The sequence below is a fragment of the Pituophis catenifer genome, unplaced genomic scaffold, assembly GCF_029215685.1.
Source record: "Pituophis catenifer annectens isolate HBS135680 unplaced genomic scaffold, rPitCat1.0.hap2 SCAF_3, whole genome shotgun sequence".
Lineage (NCBI taxonomy): Eukaryota > Metazoa > Chordata > Lepidosauria > Squamata > Colubridae > Pituophis > Pituophis catenifer.
In genome coordinates, this window is record NW_027256883.1 from 157,702,075 (window position 1) to 157,720,240 (window position 18,166).

At 37.5% G+C, this 18,166-nt stretch overlaps 1 protein-coding gene across 1 annotated transcript; it reads right to left on the reverse strand.

The window, feature by feature from the left end:
- Window positions 1-757: 757 nt before the first annotated feature.
- On the reverse strand, window positions 758-16,349 carry TSPAN1 (tetraspanin 1). Its single transcript, XM_070939594.1, has 8 exons — window positions 16,330-16,349; window positions 14,743-14,807; window positions 7,466-7,672; window positions 6,072-6,146; window positions 4,339-4,437; window positions 3,758-3,916; window positions 3,102-3,185; window positions 758-817 (listed from the first exon to the last, which is right to left on the reverse strand). Exons 2-8 carry the CDS (start codon window positions 14,797-14,799, stop codon window positions 764-766), a joined length of 735 nt encoding a protein of 244 aa, XP_070795695.1. The 5' UTR covers window positions 14,800-14,807; window positions 16,330-16,349; the 3' UTR covers window positions 758-763.
- Window positions 16,350-18,166: the final 1,817 nt, after the last annotated feature.

The following is an 18,166-nucleotide window of genomic DNA, read 5'->3' on the forward strand; positions in this document are numbered from 1 at the left end:
GTGCCACAATTTGTAATTCAAAAGTAGATTTTATTACAATAGTCCAATCCAGGCACAAATAATATGATTCTGTAGTTACATTATTATAAATTAAACTGTATTCACACAGAATAAAAAAATAGAGGACTACATCATGTACAATAAAATTAGTTACAAAGGGAATTCCTTTCATGCACAGCCAGCTCAATCAGTCACCCTTTCAGTCCTTAGCAAGTCATTTCCTTTCCTATCAATTTTTACAGCCATGTTTTTCCCCAGCAGTAGACAACAATTGCTCATCTATTATTTTATGTCAAGAACAAAAACAATGTTGGTTCCCCATTGGTAATACACAGGTATTTCAATTAATCAATCCCAACTTTTCAAAGAAATTGTTCCATTCTGGATCATTTATTCTTAAAGAGATTTTCTACAACCCGGTGTGACCAATATCAAAGCTAGCACAAATCTTCACTGCATATATTAGAAAAGGCCATTTTTAGAAGGCATAAACATTTCCAGGTTTTGTTTCCCCCCCCCCCCCTTGCATTTCTGGCTTTCAATACAAAAGGCCTTTCTGTTAATAGAGTTTTCTTATCACATTGTTTTTTGCAATTTCATTTATGTACATGCTAAAGATTCCATCTGGCTAGAGTAAATTGGTTAATTATACATTCAGGCCCCAGGTCCATGAAATCTTTAATTGCTGTAGATACGGGTTAAGAGAGTGTTGTGTCGTAAGCTTGGCTTGTGGGAAGGTAATCCTTTCCTTTGCCTATCCCAGTCACTTTTCATCCATTTTGCAGTAAAGGTACATTGACACTGCCATTGCTCCAATCTGAGAAAGAGGAAAATGAAATAAAAGGTAAGTTTATACTCTTTCCATTAGCACAAAATTAAACCAGAAGACAACAATTCCCATTATCTTCTTGAAGAAATAGGTAATACTTTAAATAAAATCTAGCTCAATTATGAAAGAAAAAAATAAATCACCAAAACACCATCCTGCATCATACATGAAGGAGTCTCCCTAGCTATTACTTTCTAGGTTGTTCAAGGTTTGGTTATTTTTGGTTGAATACGATTTACAAAACAGCGAACTATGCCTTAATTCTGTGTTTGAACTATGTCATCCCAGTTTACGATGTTAAAAAGAATCAAAATTTAGCATTTTGCATGGATGAAGTCACTGAAGATCAAGTCTACCATAGAAATGAGAAGTACCTCCAGGGGTGGGCTTCAAAAATTTTAGCAAGGGGCTCTCTGCCCAGTTGCTGGGTGAGTGTGGCTATGGTGGGCGTGGCCTAATTGGCCTCCTGCACCAAGATGAAGGGGGCCGTTTTTGCCCTCCCCGGGCACTGGAGGCTTTCCTCGAGCTTCCAGGAGAGCGAAAACAGCCTCCCCAGGCTCCGGAGGCCCTCTGGAGGCTGGAAACGGGCCCATCTCCGGCCTTCCCAAACTTCCGGTAGGCCCGTTTTCCGCCCTCCCCGAGCTTCCGTGCGTGCCCTAGAAAAATGGGAGGGGTGGTGCCAGCCAGGACTGGGATTTGGGGTTTTCTGAACTCCACAGAACCTTAGCTAGAGGTTCTCCTGAACCCCTGCAAACGCCCAGCAGCCCACCCTTGAGTACCTCCCAAATTCTTGGATTATTTTCCCATTGGTATACCTATGCTAAGGCAGCTTCTCCTGCAAGGGAAAAGAGCAGGGAGATCGGTTGCTCTTCATTACAGGTAGTCCTCGACGTACGGCCACAATTGAGCCCAAAATTTCTGTTGCTAAGTAAGACGTTTGATAAGTGAGTTTTGCTTCATTTTACGACCTTTCTTGCCACAATGGTTAAGCGAATCACTGCAGTTGTTAAGTAAGTTACACAGTTAAGTGAATCTGGCTTTCCCATTGACTGCCTGTCCAAAAGTCGTAAAAGGGAATCACATGATGCTGGGACACTGCAACCACCTTAAATATGAACCAGTTCTCAAGCATCTCACATGAGATGCTTGACCACATGACTGTGGGGATGCTGCAATGGTCGTACATCTAAAAAATGGTCAAAAGTCACTTTTTTCAGTGCTGTTGTAACTTCAAACCGTCACTAAATGAACTGTTGTAAGTTGAGGACTACCTGTAGTACTGTTTGTTTGTACTTATCCTACAAGTTGCCTACCTGCTATGTTTAAGAGGGTGAAACCTAAGTAATAATCACTTATTTATTTAGAGTCTTAGAGTGAGCATAATTTTCCATTATTACCTTTTAATAGCACATGGCTGATAGGACACTTGATATTCTTTGGAGTACAGGTCCCATAGATCCTATCAGCATTAATGTAAAATCTAGACCTTTAAAAAATCCTGCTATGTGGGAAATAGGTAACCAGTGCTATTTCCCACATAGCAGGATTCAAACTAGAATATTTAAAGATACTAGTAGTAGTAGTAGTTCTTTTAGACCCGAGTGGCTATCTTTCTTAGATAGTAAACTTTGAGGGCTGAAAGAGCCACTGCATGCAAGAGTAGAAACCTATCTTGTATCTGTGCATACAAGAACATCAAGCAGGGAAGACACAACATATGCTCAAATCCTTGTCTCTCTTTACATGTTCTGCTCATGGCTGCCATCCTGACTTTTTTGACTCCACCTGAGGATACCCATGGATGCATGCTATCACAGGGTGCAAATCATGAGAAAGTTTCATTAAAGAATAAGGCACATCAATGTAAGAATAGAACAGAACAGAACAGAACAGAACAGAACAGAACAGAACAGAACAGAACAGAACAGAACAATAACAGAGTTGGAAGGGACCTTGGAGGTCTTTTAGTCCAATCCCCTGCTTAGTCAGGAACACTATTCCATTTTAGACAAATGGTTATCTAATCTCTTCTTTAAAACTTCCAGTATTGAAGCATTTACAACTTCTGGAGGCAAGTTGTTCCACTGATTAATTGTTCTGTCAGGAATTTTCTCCTTAATTCTAGGTTGCTTCTCTCCTTGATTAGTTTCCATCCAGTGCTTCTTGTCCTGCCCTCAGAAGCTTTGGAGAATAGCTTGACTCCCTCCTCTTTGTGGCAGCCCCTGAGATGGGTTAATGCTAGATGGGTTCTTACAAAGTTCAACCAACATACCTCTAAGGCCCCAATTCCAGCTGCAACTCCACCCACTACAGCTGCATTCTTACGAATTTCAGTCAGCATCTGATCGAAGCAGCCCTGGAATTAAAATTAAAGAAAAATCAGTTAAATTTAAAAAGCCTTGGCAGGAGCCTTGGTAATACAGTGGTTTAAAGCACCCTGTTATTAACACAGCTGCCTGCAATTACTGCAGGTTCGAATCTTCCCAGGCTCAAGGTTGACTCAGCCTTCCATCCTTTCTAAGGTAGGTTAAATGAGGACCCAGTTTGTGGGGGCAATAAGCTGACTTTGTATAAATATACAAAAGTATGGAGGCTATTGCTTAACGCATTGTAAGCCGCCCTGAGTCTCCGGAGAAGGGCGGCATATAAATCAAAAATTAAAAAATTAAAAAAAATTAAAAAAAATAACTGCTTGTCTCTAGAAATTCCAAACCCCATTAGCCTGGGAAGAGTTCAAAGATGCCATTGAATTTGGCTGGTATTCATCACAGGTCTTTGTAGAAGAGTGAAGTCCTAAACTTATTTGAGATCCAAATTTTTAAAACACTGTGTCAAAAATGCCAAGTATAGAATCTGGGTGCTAGATCACTGAAGGTCATGCCACAAAGCCTTGCCCCACTTTCCTCCAGAATAGACATGTTTTCATACCTTCACTGCAAAGCTTTCAGCTACAGTTCTATTGCAAGTAGAGGCAGAGAGAGACAAGCTGGAAGAATTGCAGCATTGCTCTGGATATAAGTTCTTTGAGTTCTTGTAGAAATAGGAGTCATCAAAGTCTGTGTAATTTGATAAACCACAGCAATTCAGCTAAGGAGAAAAACATATATTAAGATTAGAGTTCACATTCACCCACAGGGGATTGCATTAGAAGACCTTCAAGGACCCTTCCAATTCTATTATTCTGTTATTTATTTATTCTTTTTCAACATACAACATACAATCCTCAATAAAAACTCCTTACCCGCTAAGAATTCCACTGCAACTATCTTTTCTTTTATATTAATGCTTGTCTGTTTATAAGCGAACATTAGAAGCATTAAGATGACTCTCAATAAACTATGATACAACTATTAAAAGTTTCTGAGATGAAGACAATCTTCCAACTTTGAGGTAAAACTAACCAGCAGCTGTAAAGAAAGCAACATCGTTTCTGCTTAGGCGCAAGGGAGGTTTCTACATTTTCTTATAAAAATCTTGCATATAATATAGAGATTGGAGTACCAACTTACTTTAGTCATTGTAATATTCCATGCTTCAGTAAGTGGGTTAGCTTTCCCATAGTCATCTTTTAGTAATTTTGCCACTGTTGCTTGCAACAGAGTCTGTGCCTGAAAAGAAAAATTATTCAAAACATATGAGAACATATAATAAACTTTCCATATAATTAAAGATGCAAGGCCATTCTTTCATCTCAGTATCTGTGGAATTATTAAGATTCTACTTCCCCTTCTGTAGGTCCTTTATGTAGGGATAGAAGGCCTTTTGTGGGCTGCTAAACACACATGGAATCAGGGGGAAATATCATTGACACTGTCACATAATGTCTTCCATAATGGGTATTCATGTAGTGAGATAGCTCCCCACCAACTTTTTTGAGGCATTCTAGCATGTTTGCTTATCTTGGGCATCAATAGACACAAAATATGCAGCCATTCACCAATTTTATTTTCTAAAAATATGTATTGAGTCTATGTGGGAACCAGCCAGAGTGGAGGTATGGGTTGTGGTTTTTTTTTAATGATGTTAAAGGTCAAGACATTACAGTATACCTGCTTCATTTATTCTGTTTCAGTGAAAAAAAATATTTTAAAAATAAGACCAAGTATTGAGGGAGCCTAGCAGGTAGTCAAGGAAATTAACCATGGATGCACTGGGGCTAATGGGTATTAGGTTGCCTAGCCCTTTCCTTCCAATAAAAACCAAAATTCTCAGACACCTGAAAACATCTATTTTCTCTGCATTATTGTTATTCAGTGATGAGCTTCTTAAGGTGATTCCATTCATTTCTATGTCATTTGATCATTCAGGGTTGAGCTTCCATTCATATCTATGTCACTTTTTTATCAATTCAATCTCCTCTTAACATCACAGAAGAATGCAGCGGGCACTGAAGAAACAAGACTACTCATAACCCTTTAGGCATCACAGATGAGAGTGCTTGGCGTTCCAAAGATGTAATTCTATGGCAAAGAATTCAAGTCTGTGCTACAACTCATTTTGTTACTGCCCATGGTGATTGCCAAAAATGGGCAATAAAGCAAGCCACCTTTAATTTTTAAAAAGAAGGTAAAGAGCAAACCACAAATAAGTGTCTACCTGGTTTTGCACAAATCAATGCTTTGTCAAATGGGGAATAGCTATACTTCTCTACACAGATAGGCTATGTAGAACATTTCTCAAAATTTGCTACGTAATGCCAAATATCCTTTACAATGCAGAGGAGACACTTGTTCAAGTTATGCAGCACAATCTTGCTTGTGCCCTGCTGGGTTCAATAAACTTTCTTCCTCACCATCCCCATATACCTATACACAAAGCTTGGATCAGGGACCAGGCTGAGAGAAGATGGCTAAGAGAAAGTGAGATGTCCTTCTTTTCTTATGATATGGACATTAGCGTAGGCTACTTTCCATTTTATTCCTGAGGAAACAAGCCAGTGCATTTATGTCTCATTGGGTCTTGGGTGCAGAACAAACATATGCCATAAGAAAAATAAAGATTTGGAAAAATAATAATAATAATAATAATAATAATAATAATAATAATAATAGCACTCTTACTAAGTTGTATGCATTTCTCCCTAACAAGGACAGACCATTATTACACAAAAGCTAAGAAGTAAGATAATTTAACCTCATTGGTAATCTAACATTTAGGGTACATTAAGTGGAATATCTGTATTTACTTGAAATCCTGAAATACTCCTCACAAACTAACATATTTTCTATTCCATGATACTTACGAGTGATGTGTAGACCAAAGCTACCACTGCACCAGCAACTTCAATTATAAAGATGATCAGGATAATGCTGAAGAACTAGGAAGAGGGACAATACAGTAATAAGTGTGCTTATTCTACAAAGTATTAATTCAAAAATGAAGCATTGGATGCTCTTGGCCAAGTGTGTTCCATCTCTGGAAAAATAGCTGCTTATAAGCAGCTTTCTCAGTCTGAAAGGCTGCTACGAACAGATTTTAAAGGGAATTAGCCCATTTTATATGGGGTTTCTCATATAAAACTCAAGCTCCCTCTTCTTATTCCTTCTTTTACTTTCACTGCACCTTCTTATTTGGATTCCTAGATTTTTCAGAATAACTTTTTATTAGCCTAAATTGCTATTGTAGTGGCAGTGTGGAAGACCCTTGATATTTTCATGAATTTAGTGACAGAATTTTGATTTATCCTTCATATTAAGAAAATTCTTTAGAAAATTCTGAGCTAAGCTGCTTGTGGTTTTTTTTGCTCTTGTTTACTAAACAAAGGAGAGGGGAAGTGGAAATCTTCATATAACTTCAAAGCTTTTCTTGCTGTGAAAGTCTCAGACTCTCGATTCCCACCCCTGAATTATTTGCCACCAAACCAAGGTCAAAGTTTGTAGTCTCCTGACCATATCAGGGCCTTTAGGTCATGGTGTCAAGTTTTGATAAAAACCTTGAAGTTGTTGTTTGTTGGGAACTTCTGCACAAAACTGGTGTTGTTATTAAAGAGTTCCTGACAGTCTGTAAGAGATGTGGATATTATCTTTCTTGCTATGCATGCTTTTTGTGTTATGTTTTTAAATCTGTTTGCTTGAGCTAATAATCAGGCTTAAAATCCCTTTATTTACTTGGACGTTCATTGTTTCTGAGTCCAAAACAACCAATTGCCTGGGAAACCAATCGCTGCCCTGACACTTGGCAAAACAGTTATGATTTAGTATGTTGTTTGAACAAGACCTTATTTTCTTGTTTAAGTTATCTAACAGGGAAATAAAAATCAGCATTTACCAGCAATAGCTGGAATATGCACTTTAAAAAAAATAAATAACAACTTAGTTTTATGACACCAAAAAGGGGAAAAATATAATCACAAATAAGGAAACACTATATTCAAAAATATTGACTTGTTATTTACATACAAATTAAGGAATCAAGAAATGAACTTTTTAAAAAAACCAACTTGTTACTATCCAAAAAAGATAGAAATTCTATCCCTACTATATCTGGATTAATGACTTCAGATCTTTTCCTTTAAAAAAAAATATCCTCAATGAATAGTTTTCAATAATGCCTTCATCATGTTGGGTTTCATTACATACTTTAGTATCAATCAACACTTTTATGCAGCAAACAATGAAAACGCTTTGCAGAATTTACCGTGATCAGAAGGCACTTGCTCTCTTTCTGCGCTCCACAGCATCCTAGGAAGCCCAGCAGGAACAGAATAACTCCAATGGCAATGAGGAGGTAACCAACATGCACAAATTGGAGGACACTGGCGGATATCGCACCAAATATATTGAGGAAGGATTTACTGTCAACAGTAACCCAGATCCCGATGCCCAGCAGCGTTGCTCCACCAAGCTAGACAAAAAAAAATATGTTCACGTGTAGATAGTGGAGGTGTACGTGCACATCCATACATCCAGAATTGTTATCTTTAGCTCTGCACTTGTATCACATGTGATTCACCATATTGAAAAGACTTCAGACAAGTACTTGGAGGCTTCAGTTTTCCCACATCCACAATTCTGCAGTCAAACATGCTTCTCGAGTTCTTGCTAGCCATTGCGTATAACTGGTAGATTGATTTCAGCAAGAATAATTATTATTCACCAGAAACAACTGTTTCTAATTAGGAATTTCTAATTTCTCATCAAAAGGTGATGTGAGAAAGCCAAAATATCATCTTAAATATCACCTTTAAGTAAGACTATGCATTTTATTTATTTATTTCTGTTAAATTTATACGGCTGCTCATTTCCCCAGGAGCAACTCTGGGTGGCAAACAACAATCAATATAAAAATATAAAACAATTATTATTAATTTTAAAAGAAATCATTAAAAATTTACAACAGTACTGAAAAAAATCACTTAAGTTTTTCACACTTAAAATTGTTGCAGCATCCCCATGGTTACATGATCAAAATTCATACTTGGCAACTGACTCATATTTATGATGGTTGCAGTGTCCCAGGGTCATAAGATCATCTTCTGACAAGCAAAGTCAATGGGGAAGCCAGTTTCACTTAACAACCGTGTTACTAACTTAATAACTAGGGTGATTCACGTAACAACTGTGACAAGAAAGGTCATAAAATCGGGCAAAATTCATTTAACAATTGTCTCACTTAGCAACAGATATTTTGGGTTGAATTGTGGCTGTATGTTGAGAACTACCTATATTACTAGTTCCCTGGAATCTCCAAACCTAGCGACATAACTAGGTCTTGATGAACTTCCAAAATGTTAACAGAGATTAACAGAGATAACTTCAGGACTGAAGAATGTTCCATAAGGCGGGCACCACAGCAGAGATGGCCTGCCTCCTGGGACCCATCAAATATTTTTAGCAACTGATCTTATAGTCTAGTCCCCACATACACAGTTGAACTAGAATTGTGTATAACTATAATCACTGCCTTACAGCTTGACACCTACAATCTAGACTGCATTTTGACATAATCCTTATGAAAACTACATTTATCCCTTAAAACGTTTTGCAATATTTCTTGGGCAACTTTTTTGACTTATTAAAGCATCACATTTATGTCCTTTAGTGTAAACACTAAATTACCTTTTAAAAGGTTTTAAAAGTCAAAAGGTAAAATTCATGAAATTTGAAAATAAGCTTAATATTTAAGCTAGGTTTATCATGGCCTACTCTGGAATCCTGATTTATTTCCATTTCCTACAAACTGGAGATACTTCCCTATTTGTGATTCTATCAAAAAATAATTAGGACTCAAACAAATATGCTTTAACATTGCTAACATATTAATGCAGCACTAAATATCATCAGTCCTGTATGATTACTTTACATTTATTTCTATTTAAGGAAGTTATATAGATTTAACCATTGTACAGAAGATGATATTTCAGCAGGTATAATGCCAAATCTTACTCTTCTGCATTGTTCTAAAATGCATAGAAGCCCCATTTTCTCTGACCCTGATCAATCTTCCTCAGATAATTTTATAGTCCTTTGTATTCAACAAGCTGTGATGCTATTGTCTATGGAGATTCTCAGGCATCTAGGTCATGGTTGTCCTGAGCAGTGGTAATATATGCAGTACAATACAGTGAGACATGTACAAATCTGTAACATTGGAGAAACAAAACAATCACTTCACAAACGTATGGCACAACAGAGGAGAACAATCCCATCAGGACAAGATTCAGCTGTCCATCTGTATTTGAAACACAAAGTCATACTTTTGAAGCAGCAAAGTCCACATTCTGGACAGAGAAGACCACTGGTTTGAAAGAGAGTCAAAGAGACCATCTACGTTGAAATTGATCAAGCCTTCCTCAACAGAGGGGGAGGGATATACCACCGCCTATCTTCTGTTTACAACACAGTCCTTTCCCGCAGTTCCACACTCATTTGCACTATTCGGGTGACCCTGAGAGCACAGATAAATCTCCAAGTGGCCTCAATGACTCAGAGAGATTGCTAACAACTAGATGACTGCAAGAAATATAACAGGGGTGAAATCCAGTAGGTTCTGACAGGTTCTGGAGAACCGGTAGCGGAAATTGGAGTAGTTCGGAGAACCGGTAGCGGAAATTTTGAGTAGTTCGGAGAACTGGCAAATGCCACCTCTGGCTGGCTCCAGAGTGGGGTGAGAATGGAGATTTTGCAATATCCTTCCCCCAGGAGTGGGGAGGGAATGGGGATTTTGCAGTATCCTTCCCCTGCCACTCCCACCAAGCCACACCATGCCCAAGCCACGCTCACAGAACCAGTAGTAAAAAAAATTGGATTTCACCACTGATATAAATCCTTCAATTCTCCACCATTCAGTCAGAACTGAAGAAGCTTCTTGGATGAGAAAGGAAACCTCTTCAAGGAAAAGCAAAGAATGTCCAGTTGCCCTTTGAAAAAACACCTTTGGGACTATGATTCTATTTTACGAGCACAGGAAAATTTCAAATTGCAAATTTCCCAGCCTTTCAAGGAGGTGTTATCAGAAGCTACCAAGCATTTCAACTGTGTAAATATTCCTTTTTTAGTGAACAATGCCTGTAACATAATTCACAAACATTCCTAAAGAGGTCAAAGCAATTGTCCTTGAACACAGGTGCAGGTTTTATTTGCTTTCAAACAAAAGGACAAGCCACAAAACCTGTATCTAAATATTGGTGCCAGGCTGAATACATGGGGTCTTTGGGATGAAAAGTCACTTCCTTTCTAGATAAACCATATCACAATTCCCAGATTTGTAGAACAGATTCAGAAAATCTGAACTCACTTTGCTAAAAAACAAATTGCTGCCAGATTCATTTGAGAATTATTAGAATTATTATTCAATAAACAGCATGAGCTAATACACTATTTGCTGAAAGGGTTGTTCATGCAGCTTCTCTGGGAAAGAAATGAGCATTGCCCTATAAAAATAATTCAGAAATTCAGGATTTTAGGACTGTTGATCAGGCACAATTGCATCTTCCTAAAAACAAGGGGCAAAACATGATATCCACTATTGTTCTAAATTAGTATTTTTAAAGTGTCATTTTTGTTTCTCTAGGACTTTACACCTTCATCCTTATAAAAGCCCTATTTCAAGGAACTGACCTTTATTAAAAAGTAGGTAAATAATTCCAGTGATCCTAATTTTTCTAAGGAGAATTAGAAGGCAACCCTGCATTGTGGATTAATGTTGTTTTGTATTTTGTAGGCTGCTTTTTGTGTAATGAACATTCATAGGGTGAACATAAAGATGACTATAGTGGTCCCATAGTTTTTTTTTCATAAATCTCTATTAGGGGACTGCATGACAGTCTGAGAAGGGATAAAATAAAGTGGTGAAGCTACTCCCTTTTTCTGATACTATCTTTTTTTCTCACTTTTCAGTATATTTCCTTCTCAATCTTTCTGTTCCTGACACTCTTCTCTCCCGGTCTCCCCCCCCCCCCACCCCCAAAAGGTAGATCATAAAAAAGGCAGAGGTCTAATTTAAATGTTTCAGAACATATTAAATTAGAACTAGGCTGTAGGCTCACAGTTTACCCAGATTAAAACAGGGAAAAGAAACACAAGGATAGGGAGTTACTGGGGAGAGACACATTTTGAATAATGTCACGGAATAAAGAGATTGAGGGTAAGCATCTACAGAAAATGCAAATATGTTGCAGCTGCATATGTGAGCCATGTAAATGACAGTTGCATATATACTACGCTTTGATTCAACAAAGATTTAGTCAAGCCAACCAATCATAGTAAGTCGAAGGAGAGATCCAGTTTGAACCAAATCCAATAGCCTAACCTCAACTCCATAGAAGCACATTTATAGGAAGTGTACACAGCACAAAAAAACTTAGCTTGTTTAACCATGGTTTGTTAATCAAGTCATAATGACCTGTTCAAACATACAACTAAATCCTAAACCACAATTTACAAGCCACATATTTTACCTGTACTTTTTGTGTTTTATTGATTTTATTGTACTTTCTTATTAGATTGTTGTGAAACACTCAAAAGTTTTTTTAAAGTAGGGCAGCCTACAGGTTTATTAAATTATTATGATTTGTCGCACAGTCACCCAGATGGTTCAAACTGGATTTGGCATTTTTGTCTACCTATCAAGTCCTTTCCAAGGACGCAGGATAAGGTAGATATGGATGTTTGATAGTGTCACAGATATTGTTGCAGGATATAAACTGTTCAGAGTAAAGACACTTTTTGCAATTGACTGATGTTGAATTTGTCAATGCCAATGGTGTTCAGTTGGTGCTCCAGTTATTGTCCTATGTCTTGATGTGATTGTATGGTTTTGGTATAATGCAATTTATGAAACCGGTCACCAACTACCACATACTTTAATATAATTGATGTCACTTGGCCACATATCAAGCAGGCATAGCCAGGATGAGAAGTCATTCTACATGCAGTCCTCAAACGTTTCTCAGACATTAATTTATATTGTTCCCCATATTGTTAGTGTGCAAAAGCCATGTATGGGCTAATGGTTAAGATATTGGAAAAGAAGTGAAAAGACCCCCACTTCTTCAACCATGGATATCCGTTGGGTGACTTAAGGCAATCTTCCCCTGAGGCCAACCTACCTACTTAGCCATTGTTCTCTGGGGGAAAATAGCTCTTGTTCCATGCTTAATTATAACACCAAATAAAAATATTATGTAAAGATCTTTTTCTTATTTGCATGTTGATTTTCATAGATCAATTTCCCAGATAAGTATCAAGGACAGGAGGGAAAGGAGAAACATCCAAATATTAGCTCCAAACTGCATTCCTTCCTTTCAGCACAACATACACAAGCACTTCTTGCTTGTTCTATGAAACCCTTTTTTGGGATTGTAGCAGGGGTGAAATGCTCCCGGTTCAGACCGGATCGCCCAATCCTGTAGCGATGGAGGCGGGTGGTTCGGACAACCGGTAGCAAAAATCCCTGCCCAACCCACATTGCCCAGCTGAGCCGCACAATCATCAGAGGCTTTTTTTTTATTTTTAAAAGCATTTTTTCTACAACCTCTTTGGCCAAAAAAATGCTTTTAAAAGTAAAAAAAAAAAGTCTCTGATGATTGCGCGGCTCAGCTGGGATCATCAGAGGCTTTTAAAAGCATTTTTTCTACAACCTCTTCAACCGAAGAGGTTATAGAAAAAATGTTTTTAAAAGGAAAAAAAGCCTCTGCCAATCAGCTGGCATTGTCAGAGGCTTTAAAAAAAAAAAGCTTCTGCTGATCAGGCAAGTCAGCTGGGATCATCAGAGGCTTTTAAAAAAAAAAGAAAGCCTCTGCCGATCAGGCAAGTCAGTTGGGATCGTCAGAGGCTTTAAAACATTTTTTTTTACAATCTCTTCAGCCGAAGAGGTTGTAGATAAAATGGTTTTAAAAGTAAAAAAAAAAAAAAAAAATTGGCAACGCCCATTCAGTCATATTACCCCACCACCACCAAGCCACGCCCACAGAACCGGTAGTAACAAATTTTACATTTCACCACTGGATTGTAGGATGGGGCTTAAACACCAATCTTTTTACCCTTTTAGCAGTCCAGAGCCCTTTGCAAATGGGAAGTATATACAACTGTAGAATTAAGTGGGGGAAAAAATCAACCTGAAATCCTGGGGCCCCTAAAGGCCCCTAATTCTTTTCAACACCCACAGAGTTTACTTCAAATATAGCCACAGGATGTTTAGCAAGAGCTGTATGAGCAACTGCTCTTTCTTCAAGCTTTGAAACTAGGTGTATGCTAAAGATGTCAGTTCAAGCTGACATTCAAGACTTCCTTGAGAACATTAGCCAGGTATGGAGAAAGACGGCTGCACTGCTTTTTGAAATGTCATTTATAGAACAAGTATGACATCAAAGCCACACCCACAGAAACCATAAAACTGACTCAGTTTGTCCGAGAAACATGAATAGATTTTAATGACTACCTTTGACTTGAGCCACAATTGTACTCAAGTTATCCATTGTCAATTTGAGGCTTGGCCTTTCTTTGCAGAAAAGCATATTTCCTTAGGAGGACTACCTGTAATACAACCTAAAACAACCACACAGCAACACTTCTAATTGTTCTATCGGTAATTGCAGCCCCCAAAAACCGCTAGAAACACAGAAAAAAAAATTCCTACAAGCCAACCATATTATTAAATGACTGTTTCATGTTATTTTCAAATAGTTTAATCTGTGAGTTGACGTAACTACAACTAATATTTGCAGGCAAACTTCAGCTTCACTGAATATATGATGCAAGTCACTAGAAGCCACAACATACAGGCATGAAGTGGCCAGCAGATCATCTAATATAGCTTCTAAGACTGTTTACCATGAATTTATGGGACAAGCGGACAAAACAATAGTAGAATCATGACTAAGGGAGAGGAAGTTTGGACACTGATCCTTCCATATATGTATGTGTTCTTTCCCAAGGACTGTCACCAACCTGCCCCCCAGAAAGCGCTATTCGCTAACCAGGGATTATACTTATATTGTAGTTGTGACCATCTCCTACCACATATCTTATTGTACCCAATGATTATTCGCATGCTGAATTTTTGATAAACTCACTTGTTTCTATAGTTGACTGGTAGAACCGAGTTGGCAAAGGTTACTACAGCATGTGATCACCAGAGATTAATTGTAAGATAAAGACACAGCTTGCCATAAACATGCTAATAATGTGCTGTAAACCGATACCTGCCTGATATGCTCTTATAGAGAAGAATAAACTTGATGGTCTAATCTGTCCTTCATTAGAATTCATTAGAATTCTAAATATGTCTACTCAGACTTGCTTTGACTTTGTGTTTCAGCTTCACATATGTCTTATTTCATACCTATTAAACATACAGTACAGACATGGAGCTAAAAGGAGGTGAAAAAGGTTCTTTCATCCACTCATTATTTCACAAGAATGCAAAGCACCTCACTGCTTATTTACAAAAAAAAAAAAGAGGTAAGTACTCACAAATATGGCCAGGTTAAACAAAATCATCATAACCTTCAGGAATGTAAAGCAGCTCATTTTGACAGCTGTAAAAAACAAATAATGAAGAACTTAAACAACAGCAGGTCAAGAAACTTTTAGAGAACTAAATCCAATCGATATTCAAAAATGTGGACACAAATTTCAACCTATGGTCTGGTGTTTACAAACTCTCGGTGTGACATTCAAATGGGTTTCTTTGAGGGTAAAAGCCTATTCTGAATTTTATTATTATATGGATATTGTTGGGCAATATTTGGATAAGAGACTTATGTATTGATCTAAAAGCAGGGATGTGTTAGCCTTAAAGGCCAATGTCCCATTAATTCACATCACTTCCGGCTGGAGCCTCATTGACCAAAATTGTAGAAGCAGAACTCCAGCATATAGAACTGTGGTTTAGATAAAAATCTTTTTAGACACCCTTAAGATCAATATCCATTCTGCAGAGCACTAGAAAGATATGCTAAATTAAAAGGAAATAATAAGAAAAACCCAGCAGACTTTATCCAGTACTCTTTTTTTCTTCACCTGATGGCTTTCATAGCAGAAGCCAGTTGATGCCATTGTCCCTGGTCAGCACTGGCAGTATCAGAATTGAAAAGAGCTCAACTCCCACTTCTTGCCATAATCCAGATTAAAATATCCCCAAAAGATTCTTGTCTAGACTCCTCTTGACCTTCAGTATTTGGTTCAACACTACATTGTTCTTATTGTTAATGTCCTTCCAATATTTAATTGGAATCACTATTCTAGTAACTTACATCTAGGATTTGAAAGAGCAGGTTTTGCCTTTTTCAAGTATTATTGCACCATCTGTATCTTCTCAGTTTAAGGCTAAATTTCCCCAAGTTTACCAATCTCTGTTTTTAGCACTTAATTTCTAGTCTCCTGATGATTCTTGTTGCCCTTCCTTGAACTTGTTCCAGTTAGTTTGACTAGTGCAGTACTCAAGGCAGGATCTGGCCAGTACAGAAATAAAACAGAACTATTCAAATCAAATCAGTTTTTTTCCTATGATCTAGAAACTATAATTATAAAGTCTAAAACAACATTTGACTTTTTACCTCAACAGCAACAACACATTATTGTTTCATATTCAGTTGATCGATTATCATGTCAATATTTTTTCACAAGTTAAATTGCTGAGTCTCCAGTTGCATTAATGGAAGTGACAAAGTGGTCTGGACAAATAAGGCTAAAAGAGATATGTTCCCCTACATCCTCATCTTTACTTGGTGTTACTACAAAAGAAGTTATTCCAGAGTTGATTTTTAAATCTTTAGAATTGTTTGATATAGTAATATTGCAATAACAACAACAAAACTAAAGACAGAAATTATATATAATATCAGAGTAAATAGCACAGATAAAAGGCAGTTAAAAACAACAGACAAGTCCTTTGGTTTTAAAGAAATAAACATTAAATAATCCTCACTTCCTTTTACTAAGGTCAAATTAAAAACCAAGGCTAATTCTTATGCATATCAATCTTCTTTTTCAAATATGCAAGAATCCTTAGAAACAAAGGTCCTTTGTCATTAGTTCATAAATACACAAGGAACTTACCTTTAAGGGCACCAACTAACTCCAAAATCAACCTGAACAAGTCTCACTACCTTTACACTTGACAAAGCAATCAACTCTTAAGTAATATGAAGAAATTGTTTCGGCCTATTAGATGAATCACCTTTTCGAGCCAATCAAATCTCTGTAAGAGCTAAGGCCACACCTTGGCAATTTATTTCTTTTAAAAAAAACACCCATAGGACTACTAAACCATGTTCCTTTATTCTTTACTGCTCCCTTGTGGTTATAGGTGAATGGTGTTTTTTTTGTTTTTTTTTAGCTTTATGGCTGGTTTGAACAACTCTATGTGTATAATACAATGCATGAAGGAGTTGGAGACAAATAGTTGGAAGCAGCCAACTATTTACAGAAGAAACGCGCAGAAGAAATTAAAACTGATGCTACAACATTGCTTGGCTTCCAATAGTAGAGATAATAAGGAGAAACCCAGACAGAACTATGGGTTGGGCTGGTTTTGTGCAATCTGGTTGGCCACTTAGTGCTGCCATCTCACTTCCAATCATAACACTGCTGCTTCCAGTCCCCAAACCTCCAAGGGATCAAAAAAAGTCCAGCTTAATGTATATGCATTTCCAACTGAGTCCAGCTTAATGTATATGCATTTCCCTTCATGCGAAAACCAATTGCAAAGTAAATAAGTGATTGGCCAAAAAATGTTCTTACAAAATTTGAGTGGAAGGAAGGTAGGCATGCATTACTCTTGACAGGATGCAAGTTATAGCAGCCATTTTGGTGACTTCTGTCTTTCTCCTGGAATTACAACTCAAATAGCCTGGAATTTTCTTGACAGCTAAGATCTTTGTATGGATTAGCATCATGGCTGCTGGAGGCCAGAAGGAGATGATCATAGGAGAAGATCATAATCATCAAGGATGATTATTTAATGGTGTTTTGTAGTGTGGGCTAGATGAGGTTGGATCTGCCTTTTACCTTCAGATGAGGAATAGGGAGGGGAGGAAATTCTCCCCGCCAGGCCTGCTGGGTCTGAGGTAACTCTGCAGTTTGGTTGAGGTGCCCCTATGCAGTGGAGGGCAGGATTGGTAGTTGGATCAGACCAGCTCAGCTCTGGATGTCTTGCTCAGTGAGAAGAATCTGGAACCAACAACTGGATCTTTGCTTACTTTTAACTGCATTAAAAAATAAATTGAAATAATATACCATATGATATCTTGCTGGGTTGTTTTCCAACTGACCAAGTTTTTTTTTTTCCAGTTTTGAAATAAATGACATTTTTCTTTCCTCATATTATTTCCAGGTGAGGCAATGATTGAATAATTGCCATGCCTCCGATATGTAATTTTATGGAAGACTCAGACATCATCCTTATCCTCATCATCTATTTGTTTTTGTTTTGTTTTTTTCATTTTATCTTATTTTCCTTAAGGGGGAAAAATCTATTTAGGAGAAATATGTGGAATAGCTGCCCGTTGACTTCTGATTATTAGAGCTTTTCTTTTCTTGTATCTAATTATGTCACAAATATATATCAGCAACAACTTTTTTTATGCTCTTCTTCATGACATTGTCTGATTTGATTTCCAGCCTATACAAATAGATTTACTTAGTGACCACAGCTGGGACTGGAAACTCAATCTTAAGCAGTCACTAAATGAAACCACAACTGTGCTTTAACTTTCCTTTGCTTCACAGACCTTGAAGGGTCATAAATACAAGAATACTTTTTCATCACCATTGTGACTGCAAATTGTTGCTAAATGAAGACTACCTGTACAGTATCTAAAGCAGCCTTAAATTGTTGTCTTTGTTTCAGAATTCACTGTACCAGTACTACTGTTTTCTTCCCATTCCAACATAA